The sequence below is a fragment of the Hypanus sabinus genome, chromosome 5 (assembly GCF_030144855.1).
Source record: "Hypanus sabinus isolate sHypSab1 chromosome 5, sHypSab1.hap1, whole genome shotgun sequence".
NCBI classification, from domain to species: Eukaryota; Metazoa; Chordata; class Chondrichthyes; order Myliobatiformes; family Dasyatidae; genus Hypanus; species Hypanus sabinus.
Genome location: NC_082710.1, coordinates 163,526,347 through 163,546,101, shown reverse-complemented (window position 1 = coordinate 163,546,101; position 19,755 = coordinate 163,526,347). Strand labels below are relative to the sequence as shown.

Here is a 19,755-nt window from a genome sequence, read left to right as displayed (position 1 = left end):
CTGATTTGCAGTTACTGGCAAAGATTCGCAGGGATGAACAGTACAAACATGGATTCTGGATATGAGATGCCCATATTTCAGAGGGAAATGGGCATTCAGGAAAACTGTTTACGAGTGGACAGTTAAATCTGGAACTAGAATTTAACATCTTGGAAAGACTGGAATATTTGGGAAGCAATTCTACAAACAAGAGAACATTTGCAGACGCCAGAAATCAAAGCAACACACACAAAATGCTGGAGGAACTCAGCAGGTCAGGCAGCATCTATGGGAAAGAGTACAGTCGATGTTTCGGGCAGAGACCCTACTTCAGGACTGAAAAAAGAGATGAGAAGTCAGAGTAAGAAGGTGAGGGGAGGGGAGGAAGAAATACAAGGTACTGTATCAGGTGTGATGGGAGTGTGGAATGAGCTGCCAGATGAATTTGTAAATGGGGGCTCACTTTTAACAATTAAGAAATTTAGGGGAAGCTATGGCACTGGTTCCGCTTGCAAGGATAAGTGCTGGGATGTGTAATCATACAATCGTTCATTATTGTCTGCTCCTCAATGTGGATATTACATGCTATTTGTAAATCAATGAGATATTTTGTCATTCTATTTATTTCCTGTTTCACTGTCAGACATGAAGATTTCATTGGAATTGATTTTTCTTTTTGATAAAATAAATGCAGTGTTTCACACAGATCCAATCAAAACATTGCACAGTTGTAACAAGACCACCCTACTTTTGTACTCCTTCCTTCTTATGTTAAAGGTAGCATTATTTTTGCTTTTCTAGTTGTTGTATTTGAAAATTCACTTTGTGTTTTGCTTCTGAAGGGGCCTGATCTCACTAATCCTGAACATTCATTAGCCTCACTCCATTTTAAATTCCAGTGTGGCTGTTCTTCGATCATATTCCAATTACTATATGGTCCTCACTCTGTAACCATTCTTTATCCTGCCTTAGGATTCTTTTGTCTTCTTGCAGTTTATTTTCCAACCTAATTCCTTTCATTGTGGTCATTCATGCAACTCTAACCAAGACTAAATGGAAACCCAAGAGATTCAGCCGTTGCTGGAAATCCAGAGCACACATAGAAAATACTGGAGGAACTCAGCAGGTCAGGCAGCATCTGCAGACATAAGCAGTCAATGCTGGGGTGAAATCATTCTTCAGGAGTAATTGTGCCCCTTTACTCGTTCTTCATCCAGCAAAACTATAAAATGATGAATTATATTGTTTCCCTGTTTTTGCACAGTAACAAATCTTCTGTCTATGCTAATACATTTTTCTCAATTGGATGAGCTTATGGTGTGTGATTTTTCCTTAATGGGGTCTCCATCCCTCTGGAGATAATGAGAAGAGGGCATGTTCCAGCTGGTGAGGATCCTTAATGATGGGTATCACTGTCTTGAGACACTGCCATTGGAAGTTGTCCTCGATGGTGGGGAGGTCTGTGTCCGTGATGATTCTGATTGAGTCTACAAATCTCTGCATTCTCTTTCCCCTCATTCCCACTCACTCTTCCCATGCCTTCCCTCACATTTATAAGTTCATGGCTGGCATTTTACCTTCATACAACTCTCCTGCACTAATCCCATGATTCTCTTCATATTTAAAATCTTTCTCTTTCTTTTTTGAATGGATTATACTCAATGATGAAGCCCTTGTGTGAAGAAGCTTGTCGTTTCTGTACTGAGTAGCCAACCCCTTATTTTGAGGTTGTGGACTCCCTTGAAAATGTAATCCTATTTTTAGCAAATTTAGTAAATCTTATTTGGATTATATTTTGTTGTTTAAAACTCTGGCAAGTACAGACCCATTCTGGTTAACCTCTCCCCGTTCAACAAGCTTGAAAGAGCTTTCGAAAGAATGCACTCCAAAACTCAAGCCAACTGTCATAGCTCCACAACTGATTTTTAAAACTTAAAAATAATTTTTCATAATATAACATATATAGAAAAAGATTTGTTGCAAAAAGAGTATTGTAATTTATTTTTAAATTCTTAGTATCATCTATTCATCATATTCAGTAGTTTTAACTACTCTTAAACACATCACAACTGATGTGGCCCTCTAAGGTGATGGTCAATGTTTGAGGGGCTTCCCCACCCAACTCTGCCCCTCCACATGTGGTGGCAGAAGGAGCTTAGACTGTGATCTTTCCCCACAGAGCCTTTGCATTGTCTGCACTGAGCCTCAGCACAAACTCCCACAGCCTGGAATGTGTCAGTCAGGAGCATTCCCACACGGAAGCATTGCTGAGAATCCCTACCACCCATCCCACAAACTCTTTGACCCACTACTGTCAGGAAGGAGGTGCAAAAGCATCAGGAGTAGGACTGCCCGACTGGGTAACATCCGACGCTGAAGGCTAATTTCTTTGAAGTTACTGACAGAGAACGCCATTCCCACAAAAACAGTTTTTGTTTTACCGTCCCAGTCTGCTCCAGCCATTTCTGTTACATACTTCAGCAACTCCAAACAAGATGTCCGGCTCCTTCAGGTCGTCGGACCTGATAATGATTGTGACATTAGATCGGTCCAGTGACCTTGCTCTGACCAATGATGGTGATTCAGATGGTCATAGATGCCGATGAGTTTGTGAACTGACCATGGATCTGAGCACAATACAGTGACAACATGCATGTTGAATGAGGTTTAGACCTGGGTACATCCATCTCCTGACAACACCACCTCTCTTTTCCCTTCTTTCTTCCTGATTCTTGCCAAAGGTTTCTAAACAGCACACAAGCAGGGGAGAGTGAGCACCCGTGCCTGAGACCAGAATTGATCGGGAAGCTCTCTGTTTCCCACCGATTGATCTGGACTGAACTACAGATGTCTGTGTGGAGCAGTCTGAAGCAAATCCTGACCACGCCAAACCCGTTTTGGGGAGCATTTCTATTATGATCCACCCTGCGTGGTGAAGTCCTGAGTGATGGGCATTCAGAGTTTTTGATCAGGATTTCTCCCCTTCCATTGTAAACACCCGGGCTATCCTCCAGTTCATCTGGATATGCAGCATGGAACGAATCCGACAGGTCGCCGTGCACAATTCCCCAGAGAAAATTGCACCAAATGTTCCCTTCATTCCGATGACCGCCTTTGTGCGTGGCTACATCTAGTTGTGCGTGGATCTGAAGCACGTGGACACCGAGTGTCAATGTGCCGAGGTTCGACCCATCATTGGTGTTGTGGCTGATGGGTTTGCCCTGTTCTCCGGACACATACCCACGCGAGACAGACATCCGGTGCTGCTCGGAGATCAATTTGGTGAAAGACTCCCTTAGACGTGTCTGAAAACTGTTGATCTTCCAGCAACAGCAAGAGGTGGAGAGTGAAGAAGTAAAGGCATCTCAGAGAGAAGCCAATTTTTTTAACTGATCAGGGAGAAGAGGCTAGACTGCGCAGGCGTGTAATGTAGCACACCAAAGGTTTAAAAAAAGACCGCCATATACAGCGGCCATCGTCGTAGCAGCCATTGTCGGAGTGGACTGAGTCAGAGTGGGACGGCTTTGGCTCAACAGGCTTCAGCGTGAATAGGCAGAGGCGAGGGTGGGTTCCGGTAAGTTTTGTTTTGTTTGTTTAGAGTAGAGAGAATGCCAGGCAGGATGTTGGAATGCTCCTCTTGCAGGATGTGGGAAGTCAGGGAGACCGGAGGTCTCCCTGACAATGACACCTGCAAGAAGTGCATCCAGCTGCAGCTCCTAACAAACCCCGTTAGGGAACTGGAGCAGGAGCTGGATGACCTCCGGATCATTCGGGAGAATGAGGAGTTTATAGATAGTAGCTACAGGGAGGCAGTTACGCCAAAGGAGCAGCACACAGATAATTCCCCCTTCTCCTTCGTCAGGTGAGGGAAGGGGAAGGGGCAGGCAGAGCAGGGCTCCCCTGTGGCCATTCCCCTCAACAACAAGTATACCGATTTGGATACTGTTGGGGGGGGTGGTTTACCTGGGACAAGCTGTGGCAGCCGGATCTCTGGCACTGAGTCTGGTTCTGCAGTGCAGAAGGGAGGGGGGAAGAAGAGGAGAGTGGTAGTGATAGGGGACTCGATAGTTAGAGGTACACACTGGAGATTCTGTGGTCGTGACAGGGACTCCCGGATGGTTTGTTGTCTCCCGGGTGCCAGGGTCAGGAATGTCTCTGATCGCGTGCATGGTATTCTGAAGTGGGAGGGTGAGCAGCCAGATGTCATGGTACACATCGGTACCAATGCTGTAGGAAGAAAGAGTGAGGAGGTCCTGAGGAGTGAGTATAGAGAGCTTGGTAGGAAGTTAAATAGCAGGGCCTCGAGAGTGGTAATCTCAGGATTGCTGCCTGTGCCACGTGTCAGTGAGGGTAAGAGTAGGATGCTCTGGAGGATGAACACGTGGCTGAGGGGCAGGGTTTCAGATTTCAGGATCATTGGGACCTCTTCTGGGGCAGGTGGGACCAGTACAAGAGAGATGGGTTACACCTGACCTACAGGGGGACCAATAACCATGCAGGGAGGTTTGCTAGTGCTGTTGGTGGGTGGGGGGGGGGGGAAGGTTAAACTCGATTTGCAGGGGGTTGGGAACCAGAGTTCCAGAGCAGACAGTGGAGTGGGGCTGAAAATAAATGAAGTTAAAGTTTCATGCAAAGTCACAAATAGAAGGGTTGTGTGAGGTGGTAATAATCTTCTGAGGTGTATTTCAATGCGAGGAGTATTGTGAGGAAGGCTGATGAGCTGAGGATATGGATTGACATGTGGAATGATGACATTGTAGCCATTAGTGAAACTTGGCTACAGGAGGGGCAGGATTGGCAGCTTAATATTCCGGGGTTCCGATGTTTCAGACATGATAGAGGCAGAGGGATGAAGGGTGGGGGGTTGGGTGGCATTGCTAGTCAAGGAAAATGTTACAGCAGCGCTCAGGCAGGACAGATTAGAGGGCTTGTCTACCGAGGCCATATGGGTGGAGTTGAGAAACAGAAAAGGTATGACCACATTAATGGGGTTGTACTATAGACCACCCAATAGTCAGTGAGAATTGGAGGAGCAAATCTGCAGAGAGATAGCAGACAACTGCAGGAAACGTAAAGTTGTGATAGTAGGGGATTTTAATATTCCATGTATTGATTGGGACTCCCATACTGTTAAAGGTCTAGCATGAGGAAATCTGCAGATGCTGGAAATTCAAACAACAACACACACAAAATGCTGGTGGAACACAGCAGGCCAGGCAGCATCTATAGGGAGAAGCGCTGTCGACGTTTCGGGCCGAGACCTGACGAATAGATGCTGCCTGGCCTGCTGTGTTCCACCAGCATTTTGTGTGTGTTGCTGTTAAAGGTCTAGATGGGTTAAAGTTTGTAAAATGTGTTCAGGAAAGTTTTCTAAATCAATATATAGAGGTACCGACTAGAGAGGATGCAATATTAGATCTATTAGGAAACAAGTTAGGACAGGTGACGGAAGTGTGTGTAGGGGAACACTTTGGTTCCAGTGATCATAATTCCATTAGTTTCAACTTGATCATGGATAAAGATAGACCTGGTCCTTGGGTTGAGGTTCTAAACTGGAAAAAGGACAATTTTAAAGAAACGAGGGAGGAACTGAAAAGCGTGGATTGGGACAGGTTGTTCTCTGGCAAGGATGTTGTTGATAAGTGGGAGGCCTTCAAAAGAGAAATTTTGAGAGTGCAGAGTTTGTATGTTCCTGTCAGGATTAAAAGCAAAGTGAATAAGGATAAGGAACCTTGGTTCTCTCAGGATATTGGAACTCTGATAAAGAAGACGAGAGAGATGTATGACATGTCTAGGAAACAAGGAGCAAATAAGGTATTTGAGGAGTATAAAAAGTGCAAAAAAATAGTTAACAAAGAAATCTGGAGAGCTAAAAGAAGACATGAGGTAGCTTTGGCAGTCAAAGTAAAGGATAATCCAAAGAGCTTCTACAGGTATATTAAGAGCAAAAGGATAGTCAGGGATAAAATTGGTACTCTTGAAGATCAGAGTGCTTGGCTATGTATGGAACCAAAGGAAATGGGGGCGATCTTAAATGGTTTTTTTTTCATCTGTATTTACTAAGGGAACTGGCATGGAGTCAATGGAAATAAGGCAAACAGGTAGTGAGGTCATGGAACCTATACAGATTGAAGAGGAGGAGGTGCTTGCTATCTTGAGGAAAATCCCCAGGACCTGACAGGGTATTCTCTCAGACCTTGAAAGAGACTAGTGTTGAAATTGTAGGTGCCCTGGCAGATATATTTAAAATGTCGGTGTCTATGGGTGAGGATTGCAGGATAGCTCATGTTCTGTTGTTTGAAAAAGGCTCTAAAAGTAATCCGGGAAATTATAGGCTGGTAAGTTTGACATCGGTAGTAGGGAAATTATTGGAAGGAGTACTAAGAGAAAGGATCTACAAGTATTTAGATAGACAGGGACTTAGTAGGGAGAGTTAACATGGCTTTGTGTGTGGTAGGTCATGTTTAACCAATCTATTAGTTTTTCGAGGAAGTTACCAGGAAAGTGGATGAAGGGAAGGCAGTGGATGTTGTCTACATGGACTTCAGTAAGGCCTTTGACAAGGTCCCGCATGGGAGGTTGGTTAGGAAGATTCAGTTGCTAGGTATACATGGTGAGGTAGCAAATTGGATTAGACATTGGCTCAATACAAGAAGTCAAAGAGTGGTAGTGGAGGATTGCTTCTCTGAGTGGAGGCCTGTGACTCGTGGTGTGCCACAGGGATCAGTGCTGGGTCCATTGTTACTTTTCATCTATATCAGTGATCTGGATGTTAATGTGGTGAATTGGATCAGCAAATTTGCTGATGGTACAAAGATTGGAGGTGTAGTGGACAGTGAGGAAGGTTTTCAAAGCCTGCAGAGGGATTTGGATCAGCTGAAAAAATGGGCTGAAAAATGGCAGATGGAGTTTAATACAGACAAGTGTGAGGTATTGCACTTTGGAAGGAAAAACCAAGGTAGAACATACAATGTAAATGGTAGGACACTGAGGAGTGCAGTAGAACAGAGGGATCTGGGAATAGATACAAAATTCCGTAAAAGAGGCGTCACGTGTAGATAGGGTAGTAAAGAGAGCTTTTGGTACATTGGCCTTTATAAATCAAAGTGTTGAGTATAGGAGTTGGAATCTAATGGTGAGGTTGTATAAAACGTTGGTGAGACTGAATTTGGATTATTGTGTGCAGTCTTGGTCACTGAATTACGGGAAGGATACTAATAAGGTTGAAAGAGTGCAGAGAAGGTTTACAAGGATGTTGCTGGGACTTGAGAAACTGAGCTACAGAGAAAGGTTGAATAGGTTAGGACTTTATTCTCTGGAGTGTAGAAGAATGAGAGGAGTTTTGATGGAGGTACATAAAATTATGATGGGTATAGAGTGAATGCAAGCAGACTTTTTCCACTGAGGCCAGGGGAGAAAAAAACCAGAGGACATGGGTTAGGGGCGAAGGGGGAAAAGTTTAAAGAGAACATTGGGGGGTGGGGCTTCTTCACACAGAGAGTAGTGGGAGTGTGGAATGAGCTGCCAGATGAAGTGGTAAATGTGGGCTCACTTTTAACATTTAAGAAAAACTTGGACAGATACATGGATGAGAGGGGTTTGGAGGGATACGGGCCGGGTTCAGGTCAGTGGGACTAGGCTGAAAAATGGTTCGGCACAGCCAAGAAGGGCCGAAAGGCCTGTTTCTGTGCTGTAATGTTCTATGGTTCACAGTGAAGCGCCTGTAAGGGATGTGCCGGCACATTCAGGCTGTATGAGGATGTGCCGGGGACACACTGAAGCTCAGTGCAGCCAGTGTAAAGACTCGGTGGGGAAGGACCACAGTCTGGGATCTTTCTGCTCCCGGACGGGGAGGGCCTGAATCGACTCGGGTCATAGTGTGTCATCTGAGGGAAACACGGACGGCAGTTTTTTCAACAGAGTTAACACTGCAGAATATCTTAACCATATGATGAATAGGATGTAATTTTTAAAAAATCTTTTTGTGTCTATTTTATTGTGAACAAAGATCATTTATGAAATTAAAAACATTCCTAAAACAAGTTTTATTCGTCCGTGCAAACTCTGGCTCCTCCTCCTTCTCGATCACAAAGCAGGAAATTGAAACTGAAACGAGCGAAGCAGGAACTTAAAATCATTAACAAACAGTTTAACAGTTGTCGAGTTCAGCTTTTTTTAAATCAATTGTTATGAGTTCGTGTGCGGACCCTCCTCTGCTCCCTGTCCGCCAGCGAACGGGGTCAGTATCCCGGAGCAGGTCCGGCAGCGACCGGTCGGGAAGAGGCGTGGATCGGATGAGCGTCGGGCACAAGAATCGTCAACCCCGGGTTGAGAAGTTTATGTCGCTTCTCAGTCTCCGGATATTTTCACTCGTTCGCCTTTTCTCGCTTCTGCTCCAGCTTGGTGTGGTCGGTGCCGAAGGTAAGGGAATGGCTTCAGATGTGAATCCGAGAGCCACAGTCTCCATTCCGCGCTCGGAGACTGTGGTGTCACCACAACAGATTGCTGACTGAACAAGCTTTTTCTTTCGGGGAACTGCAGCTTTGCAAGCTGAAGTCTGTTGTCCGAGGCATAAGTATACAGAGTATAAATAAATGACACGGCCATTCGCTTTTTTTAACAGCACAGTACATTACAAACATGACAAAGATCATTTGTTCACGTGACTGGAATTAGACACAATTTACATGAACAAATAAACACAACACACTGGTGCCAGCTGAGAGAGAGAAGGAGGTAGTGTTCGGGGTTTTCAGTTCAATTCCAGACCCTGACTGTAATGGTAAATTGGAGGGACATGTAAAACTTTCCTTTTGCATGTCATACTGAACTCCGGCGACATCAGTACATTGAGGTGGTACAAAGGAATATGTACAACAACGGAATGAGGTATGAAGTGTTAGTTCCCCAGAAAGCTCAGTGCAAGCAGACTGTGAGGTGAAAGGGCATGATGAGGTCAATTGTCAGGTCAAGTCTCCATGTTATCACTAGGGAATCATTCCAGGATCTCGGAGGAAATCTAATCGCCATAAATATTGACACGTGTTGGGAATTTGCTGTAAACACAAACGCGTCCTAATGAAGGGTGTCGGCCCGAAACGTTGACCGTTTATTCATTTCCACAGAGACTGCCTGACTTGCTGAGTTCCTCCAGTGTTTTGTGTGTGTTGCTAGGAATTTGCTGTTGGTGAGATGGCATGACATGCATTTAAATATTTAATAACGATAAAGAATTATATAAAATAAATTTAGAATTTAAGGTATAAATACGGAAGGAAATGTGTATAAATACACAAATACCAACATCTATTCACAATATATTATACACTGGAATTTAGAAGGATGAGAGGGGATCTGATTGAAACATACAAGATTATTAAGGGATTGGACACGCTCGAGGCAGGAAACATGTTCCCGATGTTGGGGGAGTCCAGAACCAGAGGCCACAGTTCAAGAATAAGGGGTAGGCCATTTAAAACGGAGTTCAGGAAAAACTTTTTCACCCAGAGAGTTGTGGATCTGTGGAATGCTCTGCCTCAGAAGGCAGTTGAGGCCAGTTCTCTGGATGCTTTCAAGATGCTTTCAAGAAAGATTTAGGTAGAGCTCTTAAAGATAGCTGAGTCAAGGGAAATGGGGGGAAGGCAGGAATGGGGTACTGATTGTGGATGCTCAGCCATGATCACATTGAATGGTGGTGCTGGCTCAAAGGGCCAAATGGCCTCCTCCTACACCTACTGTCTATATTGTAAACAGCATTCAAAAACGTAGTTCAAAGTATTTACAATGCAGTATTGAGGTAATGGATGGATGTGCAGCTAAATCAAATGATTAATCTGATTAACTACCTGGGGAAGAAACTTAAATTGGTGTGAAGTTTTTGTTCCAATCATCTCAAATCAGTGGGTAAATTGAATTGATTTTATTACTTACATCCTTCATATACATGAGGAGTTAAATTCTTTACGTTGCACCTCCATCTGAGTGTGCAATTTATAGTCATTTATAATAAACAGTACGTACAACAGGACAGTCAATATAACATAGAAATACAACTGTATCAGCATGGATTAATCAGACTGATATCCCGGAGGCAGAAGCTGTCCCAGAGCCTGTTGTCCCTGGCTTTAATGCTGCAGTGCCGTTTCCTGGATGGTAGCAGCTGGAACAGTTTGTGTTTGGGGTGATTCGGGTCTCCAATGATCCCTCAGGCCCTTTTTACGCACCTTTCACTGTAAGTGTCCTGAATAGTGGGATGTTCACATCTACAAATGCACTGGGCTCTCCACACCACTCTCTGCAGAGTCCTGTGATTGAGGGAAGTACAGTTTCCAAACCAGGCAGTGATGCAGCCAGTCAGGATGCTCTCAGTTGTGCCCCTATAGAAATTTAGACATTGAGGGATATTGTACATTGATGTAAATATTTTGTACATAAATTTAGACATTTATGTACAAAAATATAGACATGGAGGGAGAGGTTATTTTCTTGACACCTCTGTGTCAGGGTGATGACTTCTCTGTAGGCCGCCTCATTATTATTTGAGATTCGGCCAATGTGTGGTAATGTCAGCAAATTTAATTAGCAGATTGGAGCTGTGGGTGGGGACACAGTTATGGGTATACAGAGAGTAAAGGAGGGGGCTTAGTACACAGCCCTGAGCGGCACCTGTGTTGAGTGTCAAGAGGGGCCGAGGTGAGAGAGCCCACTCTTACCACCTGCTGGTGATCTGACAGGAAATCCAGGATCCAGCTACACGAGGCAGGGTGAAGGCCGAGGTCTCTGAGCTTCTTCTCGAGCCTGGAGGGAATTATGGTGTTGAATGCTGAACTGTAGTCCAAGAACAGTGTTCTCACGTGTAACACCCGGGCTATCGCTTGTGTATGTCTCGGGGAAAATCCGTCCACCCGCCAAACCAGCTCTCCGGTTTGTGTGGATGCTGTGAAATGCACACTGATACAAACTCGCACTCACAGTATCAGACCGCACACCATGTACGCTTACTGAGTACACTTTATAAATCTTCCTAAAACTAGGTAATTAATGAGGTCAGAAGTTTTTCTTGAGCCTGGTGGGATGTGCTTTCAGGCTTTTGTATCTACTGCCCAATGGGAGAGGGGAGAGGAGAGAGTATCCGGGGTAGATGAGTCTTTGGTTTTGCTGGCTGCTTTCCAGAGGCAGTGAGGAGTATAAACAAAGTTCAGAAACTGTTGTTGAACATTGAGGTGTCGTTCTCTGGGCTCCTGTACCTCCTCCCTGATGAGGGCTTGTCTGGGATTGTCGGTGTCCTTGATGATGGAATTCCCAGAAGTTTCATTTTGATTTTTATGTACCGTACTGTGCAGAAACCTCAGGCATATTTATATCACTAGAATGCCTTTGACTTTTGGACAGTCCTGGAGTGATATGGATTGCGTTGTACTACTGACAAAAACAAAAACTAATTTTGTGGCGTTTGTGAGTGATGATGAACCTGATTCTGATATGGGTCTCTTTAGCTGACTGAGAGTGGGATGGGGGCAGGGAGAGGGAAGGGAGTGGAAGCCCCTGAGAGATATTCTGTAATGATCAGTGAACCAGTTGTTTGGAATGAAATGCCCTTGCCTGGTGTCTGAGGGCTGGGTACATATGTAACTGTGCCATCCCTGCCCCTGGCAGGCTTTCTCTGCCACCTGTTCCATACCCTTCCTGTGGTGCTCTACCCTCGCCATTCCCAACATCCTTTAATGCCACCAGATTTTAAACTCACTCTTTGCTCCTCGTTGACAAATGCAGTACTGTGCAGTACTGTGCAAAACTCTGAGGCACCCTAGAATAGATATGTGTCTGAGACTTTTACACAGTACTGTCAGTGTGTGTGTGTGTGTGTGTGTGTTCAATTCAATTCTATTCAATTTTGTACAAAGATGTCCAGTCAAACTCTGACAATCAGACACACTCGGGTCATTGGTGCTGGACTGTCAGAATCAGAATCAGGTTTAATATCACCAGTATATGTGGTGAAATTTGTTGTTTTGTGGCAGCAGTTCATTGCAGTACAGAGCGATAAATCTGACGGTGGAGGGGAAGACTACCAGACCTTCAGGACAATCGGGTGTGGTTCAGTGTTAATGCCCCAACAGACTTTTTGGTTGAGGTGTTTCACAGTATTATAAATTCTCCACAGAATCTGTTGAGTGTCGGGGAGAGTGAAACCTGGAGAGCCTCGGGGATAGTGTGGGAATCGTTACCAGGCAAACCGATCCCAAACCGCTGGAATATCTGAATGGTTGATTGTGAATGATTGGATTTTTATTTTACCTTTAGTGCCCATTAGGACAGAGACTGCATAACAGTATGTGTGTCCTCTTCTGATTCGTCCTGACATGCAGTGGGGAATGGGTTCAGTTCTCAGGTCTTGGTCCATGGAACCTCCAGACCCTGGAAACTTTGCCCTTGGGTCAGTAGGAGGCTTCACCTCCTGTTCAGTAACTGGATGTTGTCTGTCACTGGCCTTTTCCAGCTGCCATTCCCACCTCTGTGTTCAATGCACAAGGTAAGGAATTGAGACAAAGAATTAATGGATTTCAAAAGAATTTAGAGAATAAAGTTTAATGCTCGAAGTACGTTTATTATCAAAGTACTTATGCAGAATACAATCCTGAGATTCATCTTCCCACAGCCAACCAGGGAACAAAGAAACACCATGGAACCCATTCAGAGAAAACATCAAACACCCAAACGGCAAAAAACGAGCGAACAACACACAGAACATTAAACATCCAACCACAGAGCCCAGAAACAGTCCAGGAATGTTCCGGTTAGTTCAGTTCAGTTCAATTCTGTGCAGTGTTGTTCATTGACTGCAGGCAGCAGAGCTGATCCGATCAAAATGGGAAAAAATAGCAATGAAATGAGAGCAACCAGAAACCGAAACCCACATAACATGAACTGCAGATTCTAAACAAGTCCAGCCCACAAACTGTGCAGATCAAACCTTGTCCAGGGTCAAAGACTCCGGCACCTTCCTCCAGCAGCAGTGAGCGAGAGGGAGAGGAAGGCCGGTCAAACGTTCTGAACACCTGCTCGCCTTTTGCTCTCGTCTTCGTTGATTTCAATCTTACTAGATGCTTTCATCTTGGCCTCAGGCTGCACAATCCACTCCAAACCTCATCAAACTCCCTCAGAGACTGCAAAGTGCCAGATCACACAATCGGCCCAAAAACTCACCGTCAAAATGTAAATCACAGGTTCCAATCCCATGCAGTTTAGTAGAATTATATTTGAAAGAAGAAGGAGTAAAGGAATGAGTTTTGTGAACCATTTGAAGGACATTGCCATTGGGCACGTTGCTTGCTAACGCCATCTTCTATGGTCGATCCAATGGTGAGAAACATAAAAAGGCAGAAAAACTAGCAAACCTGAGGATTGGGGGTGGTTTTAGCAACTGAGGGGAAAAATACAATGGCAAGGGAGAAATAGCACAAGATCGAGCTTGCGGGTAACGTAAACTGAGTGTAAAAGCTGCTATAAACGTGTGATGAGAAAAGGATGAGAGAAGGTCAATGTACATCCTTGTGGGCAGAAAGAGGGAAATGAAAAGTGAAGATCAAAGAAATGGTCCAATTAGATTTATTTTCGGTTCTGCCATTACAATGAAGATACAAACATCTCCCTGGTAATGATGGTGAACGAAAGGAATGGTGAGAGGGATGGTACAAATACTCTTGACTCCTGTGAATTGCCCCCAGTGTGTAGTTGAGTGCTGGGATTTGGGAGAGTTGAGATGAACAATCAATGAGATGAATGTGGAATTGGTGTAAATGGGTGGTGGGTTGTTGGTGGAGACTTGGTGTCTGAAGGTCGATGCTGTGTCTCTCTCTGACAATGACTAACTGTGATCACATTGTGGACTCCGAATGCAGGACATGAATTTGCAGGAAGTGCAAGTTAGTCACTGCTTCACTTGGAAAGACAGTTTGGTTACGTGGGTGCTGGGAAGGCGAGAGGTTAAAGGACAGGTGTTACATTTGAAAACTGCAGATGCTGAAAATCTGAAAGATAAACAGGAAATTCCAGAAAAGCTCCAACAGTTCAGGCAGTATCTGAGGAAAGAGAAACAGTCATTGTTTTCTGTCTGCAAACCATCATCAGTAACTGTTCAGTGTTTCCAGCATTTTCTGTGTTCCATTTTGGGCATTGCATCTCCTGTGGTTGTATGGGGAAGCACCCCAGGATACAGAAGTGTTGATTGGGGTGGAAGAGTGGACTAGAGAATCCCTTTGTGAGTGATCCCTTTGAAAAGCTGAAAGGAGATTGGATGGGAGTATGGTTCTGCTGAAATCCTGGCATCAATTGTGAGGGATAAACTCGTAAAGGCTGATGGAGGAGAAGGTGAGGACCAGGACACCTTTGCTAATGCTCTGTCCAAGAGGAGAACAGGGTGAAAACAGATGTGTGCGATTCAGTCAAGGGCCTTACCTTTTGAGGTGAAGCCACTGATTGGGAGGAAGGAAGACCTTTCTGAGGCAACTGCAGAATGATCATCACTACAGCAAATGCAGTGACTTGTGTTACATCCCCCATGGGTATCTTGTGACTGTCTTATGACCATGATGTAATTGAGTATCTGGTGAGCATGATGTAATGGTCTTGTGATGGTGGGGTGATGTAATTTCCTGCCAGTGTGAGGTCATATGATGTAATTTTCCAGCCAGTGTGAGGTCACGTGATGACATGTTATCAATAGCTATAAAACTTGAAAGCCTACTGTGACACAGGAGTTTTTGTATTGAGACCTTGTTTAAGTTGTCAGCTACCCTGTTATGCTGCGTATTTGGTTTCATTCCACAGTTTTGTTTTAAAGTGGGGTTTTACTTTCTATCTTAAGTCTTAAAGGTTATTGATGGCAGCTTCAACAAATGTTGCCAGTTTTGGTTTGATCTACCTTTGCAATTCAGTTGGAGAGTGAAGAATTTATTGAAGTATGGGAACCTAAAGGATCGAGTAAAGTTGGTGTCGTTGATGGTTTAGTACAGGATCAACCTTACTGGATCTTCGTTCTACGAAGCAGTAACCTGCATCCGAGATAACCCCTGCCTTGTAAGAACAGAAGGGGTTTGGGCAGTGTTACTGGCCAAGGAAAAGGTCAGTTACTTTAAGCCGATTTAATTTCCTTCATCGTGAGTCTTTTGGGCAAGGCATGTTTCGGCTGGGATCAGCAGTAACATGACGTCGTCGAGGAATTTGTTACTTCAGGAAAGTCTCTCCTAATTGACTGTATAAATCATTTGGACTTTCACATTTACCACTTTAAGAACTGTGTTCACATTTATTGCTTTAAGAACTATTGGAGTTGCCGTATAGCAGTTAAATTCTGGTTAAGTTAGTCGTTTGTTTACTTTTCATTTTTGTTGAGCTGAGTTTAATAAATTGTTTACCTGTTTATAAAAAATCTGTCTCAATTCTATATTCATTGTTGCCAGAGATGTACTGTGACAACTGGGCGCTCGTCTGGGATATGTTCCATTTTTGAGATTCAGTGCTTGTTTAATTATTGATCTGATTTGGATACCCAATTTTTTTTTGTTTGATTGGTTTGTGGGTGGTATTCGGCAGCAATGAAACATAGAAAATAGGTGCAGGAGTAGGCCATTCGGCCCTTTGAGCCTGCACTGCCATTCAGTATGATCATGGCTGATCATCCAACTCAGGATCCTGTACCTGCTTTCTCTCCATACTCCCTGATCCCTTTAGCCACAAGGGCCAGATCTAACTTCCTCTTAAGTATAGCCAATGAACTGGCCTTAACTGTTTCATGTGGCAGAGAATTCCACAGATTCACCACTCTCTGTGTGAAGAAGTTTCTCCTCATCTCAGTCCTAAAAGGCTTCCCCTTTATCCTTAAACTGTGACCCCTCGTTCTGGACTCCCCCAACATCGGGAACAATCTTCCTGCATCTAGCCTGTCCAATCCCTTTAGAATTTTATACGTTTCAATAATATCCCCCTTAATCTTCTAAATTTCAGTGAGTATAAGCCCAGTCAATCCAGTCTTTCATCATATGAAAGTCCTACCATCCCAGGAATCAATCTGGTGAACCTTCTTTGTACTCCCTCTATGGTAAGAATGTCTTTCCTCAGATTAGGGGACCAGATCTGCACACAATACTCTAGGTGTGATCTCACCAAGGCTTTGTACAACTTCAGCAGAACCTCCCTGTTCCTGTACTCAAATCCTTTTGCTATGAATGCCAACATACCATTTGACTTTTTCACTGCCTGCTATACCTGCATGCCCACTTTCAATGACTGGTGTACAATGACACCCAGGTCTCGTTGCACCTCCCCTTTACCTAATCGGCCACCATTCAGATAATATTCTGTTTTCCTGTTCTTGCAACCAAAGTGGATAACTTCACATTTATCCACATTAAATTGCATCTGGCATGAATTTGCCCACTCACCTAACCTATCCAAGTCACCCTGCATCCTCTTAGCATCCTCCTCACAGTGAACACTGCCGCCCAGCTTTGTGTCATCTGCAAACTTGGAGATGCTGTATTTAATTCCCTTGTCTAAATCATTAATATATATTGTAAACAACTGGTGTCCCAGCACTGAGCCTTGCGGTTCCCCACTAGTCACTGCCTGCCATTCTGAAAAGGTCCCGTTTATTCCCACTCTTTGCTTCCTGTCTGCCAACCAATTCTCTATCCACATCAATACCATAACCCCAATACCATGTGCTTTAAGTTTGCACACTAATCTCCTGCGTGGAACCTTGTCAAAATCCTTTTGAAAATCCAAATATACCACATCCACTGGTTCTCCCCTATCCACTCTACTAGTTACATCCTCAAAAATTTCTTTAAGATTCGTCAGACATGATTTTCCTTTCACAAATCCATGCTGACTTTGCCCAATGATTTCACCTCTTTCCAAATGTGCTGTTATCACATTTGATAACTGACTCTAGCATTTTCCCCACCACCGATGTCAGGCTAACCAGTCTATAATTCCCTGGTTTCGCTCTCCCTCCTTTTTTAAAAAGTGGGGTTATATTAGCCACCCTGCAATCCTCAGGAACTAATCCAGAATCTAAAGAGTTTTGAAAAATTATCACTAATGCATCCACTATTTCTTGGGCTCCTTCCTTAAGCACTCTGGGATGCAGACCATCTGGCCCTGGGGATTTATCTGTCTTTAATCCCTTCAATTTACCTAACACCACTTCCCTGCTAACATGTATTTCCCTCAGTTCCTCCATCTCACGAGACCCTCGGTCCCCTATTATTTCCGGAAGATTATGTATGCCCTCCTTAGTGAAGACAGAACCAAAGTAGTTATTCAATTGGTTTGCCATGTCCTTGTTCCCCATGATCAACTCACCTGTTTCTGACTGTAAGGGACATACATTTGTCTTGGCCAATCTTTTTCTTTTCACATATCTAGAAAAGCTTTTACAGCCAGTTTTTATGTTCCCTGCCAGCTTTCTCTCATAATCGTTTTTCCCTTTCCTAATTAAGCCTTTTGTCCTCTTCTGCTGGACTCTGAATTTCTCCCAGTCCTCAGGAGTGCCGCTTTTTCTGGCTAATCTGTATGTTTCTTCATTGGAGTTGATACTATCCCTAATTTCCCTTGTCAGCCATTGGTGCAGTACCCTCCCTGGTTTATTCTTTTGCCAAACTGAGATGAACATGCATTGTTGTAGTTCATCCATGCGATCTTTAAATGCTTGCCATTGCACATCCACCGTCAACCCTTTAAGTATCACTTGCCAGTCTATCTTAGCTAATTCACGTCTCATACCTTCAAAGTTACTCTTCTTTAAGTTCAGAACCTTTGTTTCAGAATTAACTATGTCACTCTCCATCTTAATGAAGAATTCCACCATATCATTGCTCAATACCCAATCTAGAATGGCCTGCTCTCTAGTTGGTTCAGAAAACCATCCCGTATACATTCCAAGAAATCCTCTTCCTCAGCACCCTTACCAATTTGGTTCACCCAATCTATATGTAGATTGAAGTCACCCATTATAACTTCTGTTCCTTTATTGCACACATTTCTAATTTCCTGTTTAATGCCATCCCCAACCTCACTACTACTGTTAGGTGGCCTGTACACAACTCCAACCAGCGTTTTCTGCCCCTTAGTGTTATGCAGCTCTATCCATATCGATTCCACATCCTCCAGGCTAATGTCCTTCCTTTCTATTGCGTTAATCTCCTCTCTAACCAGCAAGGCTATCCCACCTCCTTTTCTTTCCTGTCTATCGCTCCTGAATATTGAATATCCCTGGATGTTGAGCTCCCATCCTTGGTCACCCTGGAGCCATGTCTCTGTGATCCCAACTATATCATATTCATTAATAACTATCTGCACATTCAATTCATCCACCTTGTTACGAATGCTCCTCGCATTGACACACAAAGCCTTCAGGCTTGTTTTTACAAAACTCTTAGCCCTTATACAATTATGTTGAAAAGTGGCCCTTTTTGATTTTTGCCCTGGATTTGCCTGCCTGCCACTTTTACTTTTCACCTTACATCTTTTTTGCTTCTACCCTCATTTTACACCTCTCTATCTCTCTGCACTTTTTCCCATCCCCCTGCCACATTAGTTTAAATCCTCCTGAACATCAGAACTTCCTTGACTTATTTCTATTTTCCTCTTCCTCGACCATAACTCTTTGGTTTCCTTCCCCTTGCCAACTTAGTTTAAACCCTCCCTAACAGCAATATTAAACAATCCCGCCAGAATATTAGTACCCCTTAAGTTCAGGTGTAACCCATCGTTTCTGTATAAGTCATGCCTTCCCCAAAATAGATCCCAGTGATCTAAGTATTTGAAGCCATGCCCCCTGAACCAGTTACTTAGCCACACATTCATCTGCTTAATTCTGCTATTCTTACAATCATCAGCGTGTGGCTCAGGCAGTAATCCTGAGATTATTACTCTGGAGGTCCGGCTTTTTAATTTTCTTCCTAGCTCCCAGTAATCTTCCTTCAGGACCTCCTCTCTGTTCTGTCTATGTCATTGGTACCAACATGTATCAAGATTTCTGGTTGCTCGCCCTCTCTCCTGAGAATACTCTGGACCTGATCTGAGATATCTCGTACCCTGGCACCAGGGAGGCAACACACCATCCGGGTATCCTTGTCCGGCTCGCAGAATCTCTTGTCTGTTCCCCTCACGATGGAATCCCTTATTACAACGGCATTTCTCCTTGCTCTCTTAATCACGGCACTGGGCAGAGTGCCAGAGTCCTGTTCATTGTGGTCTTCCTCTGTCAGGTCAACCTCTCCATCAGTATCTAAAACTATATATCGATTCCTGAGGGGGCTGTCACGGAGGTGCTGTCCACTATCTCTCTATAGGTACTATCGATCACCTCCTCACTTTCTCTAATAAGCTGAAAGTCAACAAGTTGTTGCTCCAGATCCCTCACACGATCCCTAAGGAGCTTCATCTCATTGCATCTGGAGCAGATGTATTCCTGGGGGAGGCTGGGAGTCTCCCAAGGTCCCCACATCTGGCACCCCAGGCACAGCACTAATCCTAAATGCATACCTCTAATGCTGCTGTTAGCTCTAAATAAATAAACCTGTAACCTACCACTTTACTGTAAGACTCAACCATCACAGGCGACTTTCTCAATGAATATTGACGACTTTCTGGCATCGCCAAACCTGGAGTTATTAGCAAAGGTGAAAAAGAATGATGTATCTGAGATTGCTAGTAGGTTGGACTTTAAAGGTATTTCGAAGGCTACAACAAAGCCTGTAATTCAGAGAA

At 44.0% G+C, this 19,755-nt stretch overlaps 1 protein-coding gene across 2 annotated transcripts in view; it reads left to right on the top strand.

The window, feature by feature from the left end:
• Positions 1-19,755, top strand: part of LOC132394527 (uncharacterized) — a 123,399-nt gene that overhangs the window by 15,121 nt on the left and 88,523 nt on the right. Inside the window, exon 1 of one of the 2 annotated variants that reach the window (XM_059970803.1) lies at positions 8,053-8,400. The exons of the other annotated variant lie outside the window; for it this stretch is intronic. Coding sequence (XP_059826786.1) covers positions 8,169-8,400 — 232 coding nt within the window. The 5' untranslated portion in view covers positions 8,053-8,168. Of the gene's footprint in view, positions 1-8,052; positions 8,401-19,755 lie in introns of those variants that run through there. 2 annotated transcript variants of the gene reach the window in all.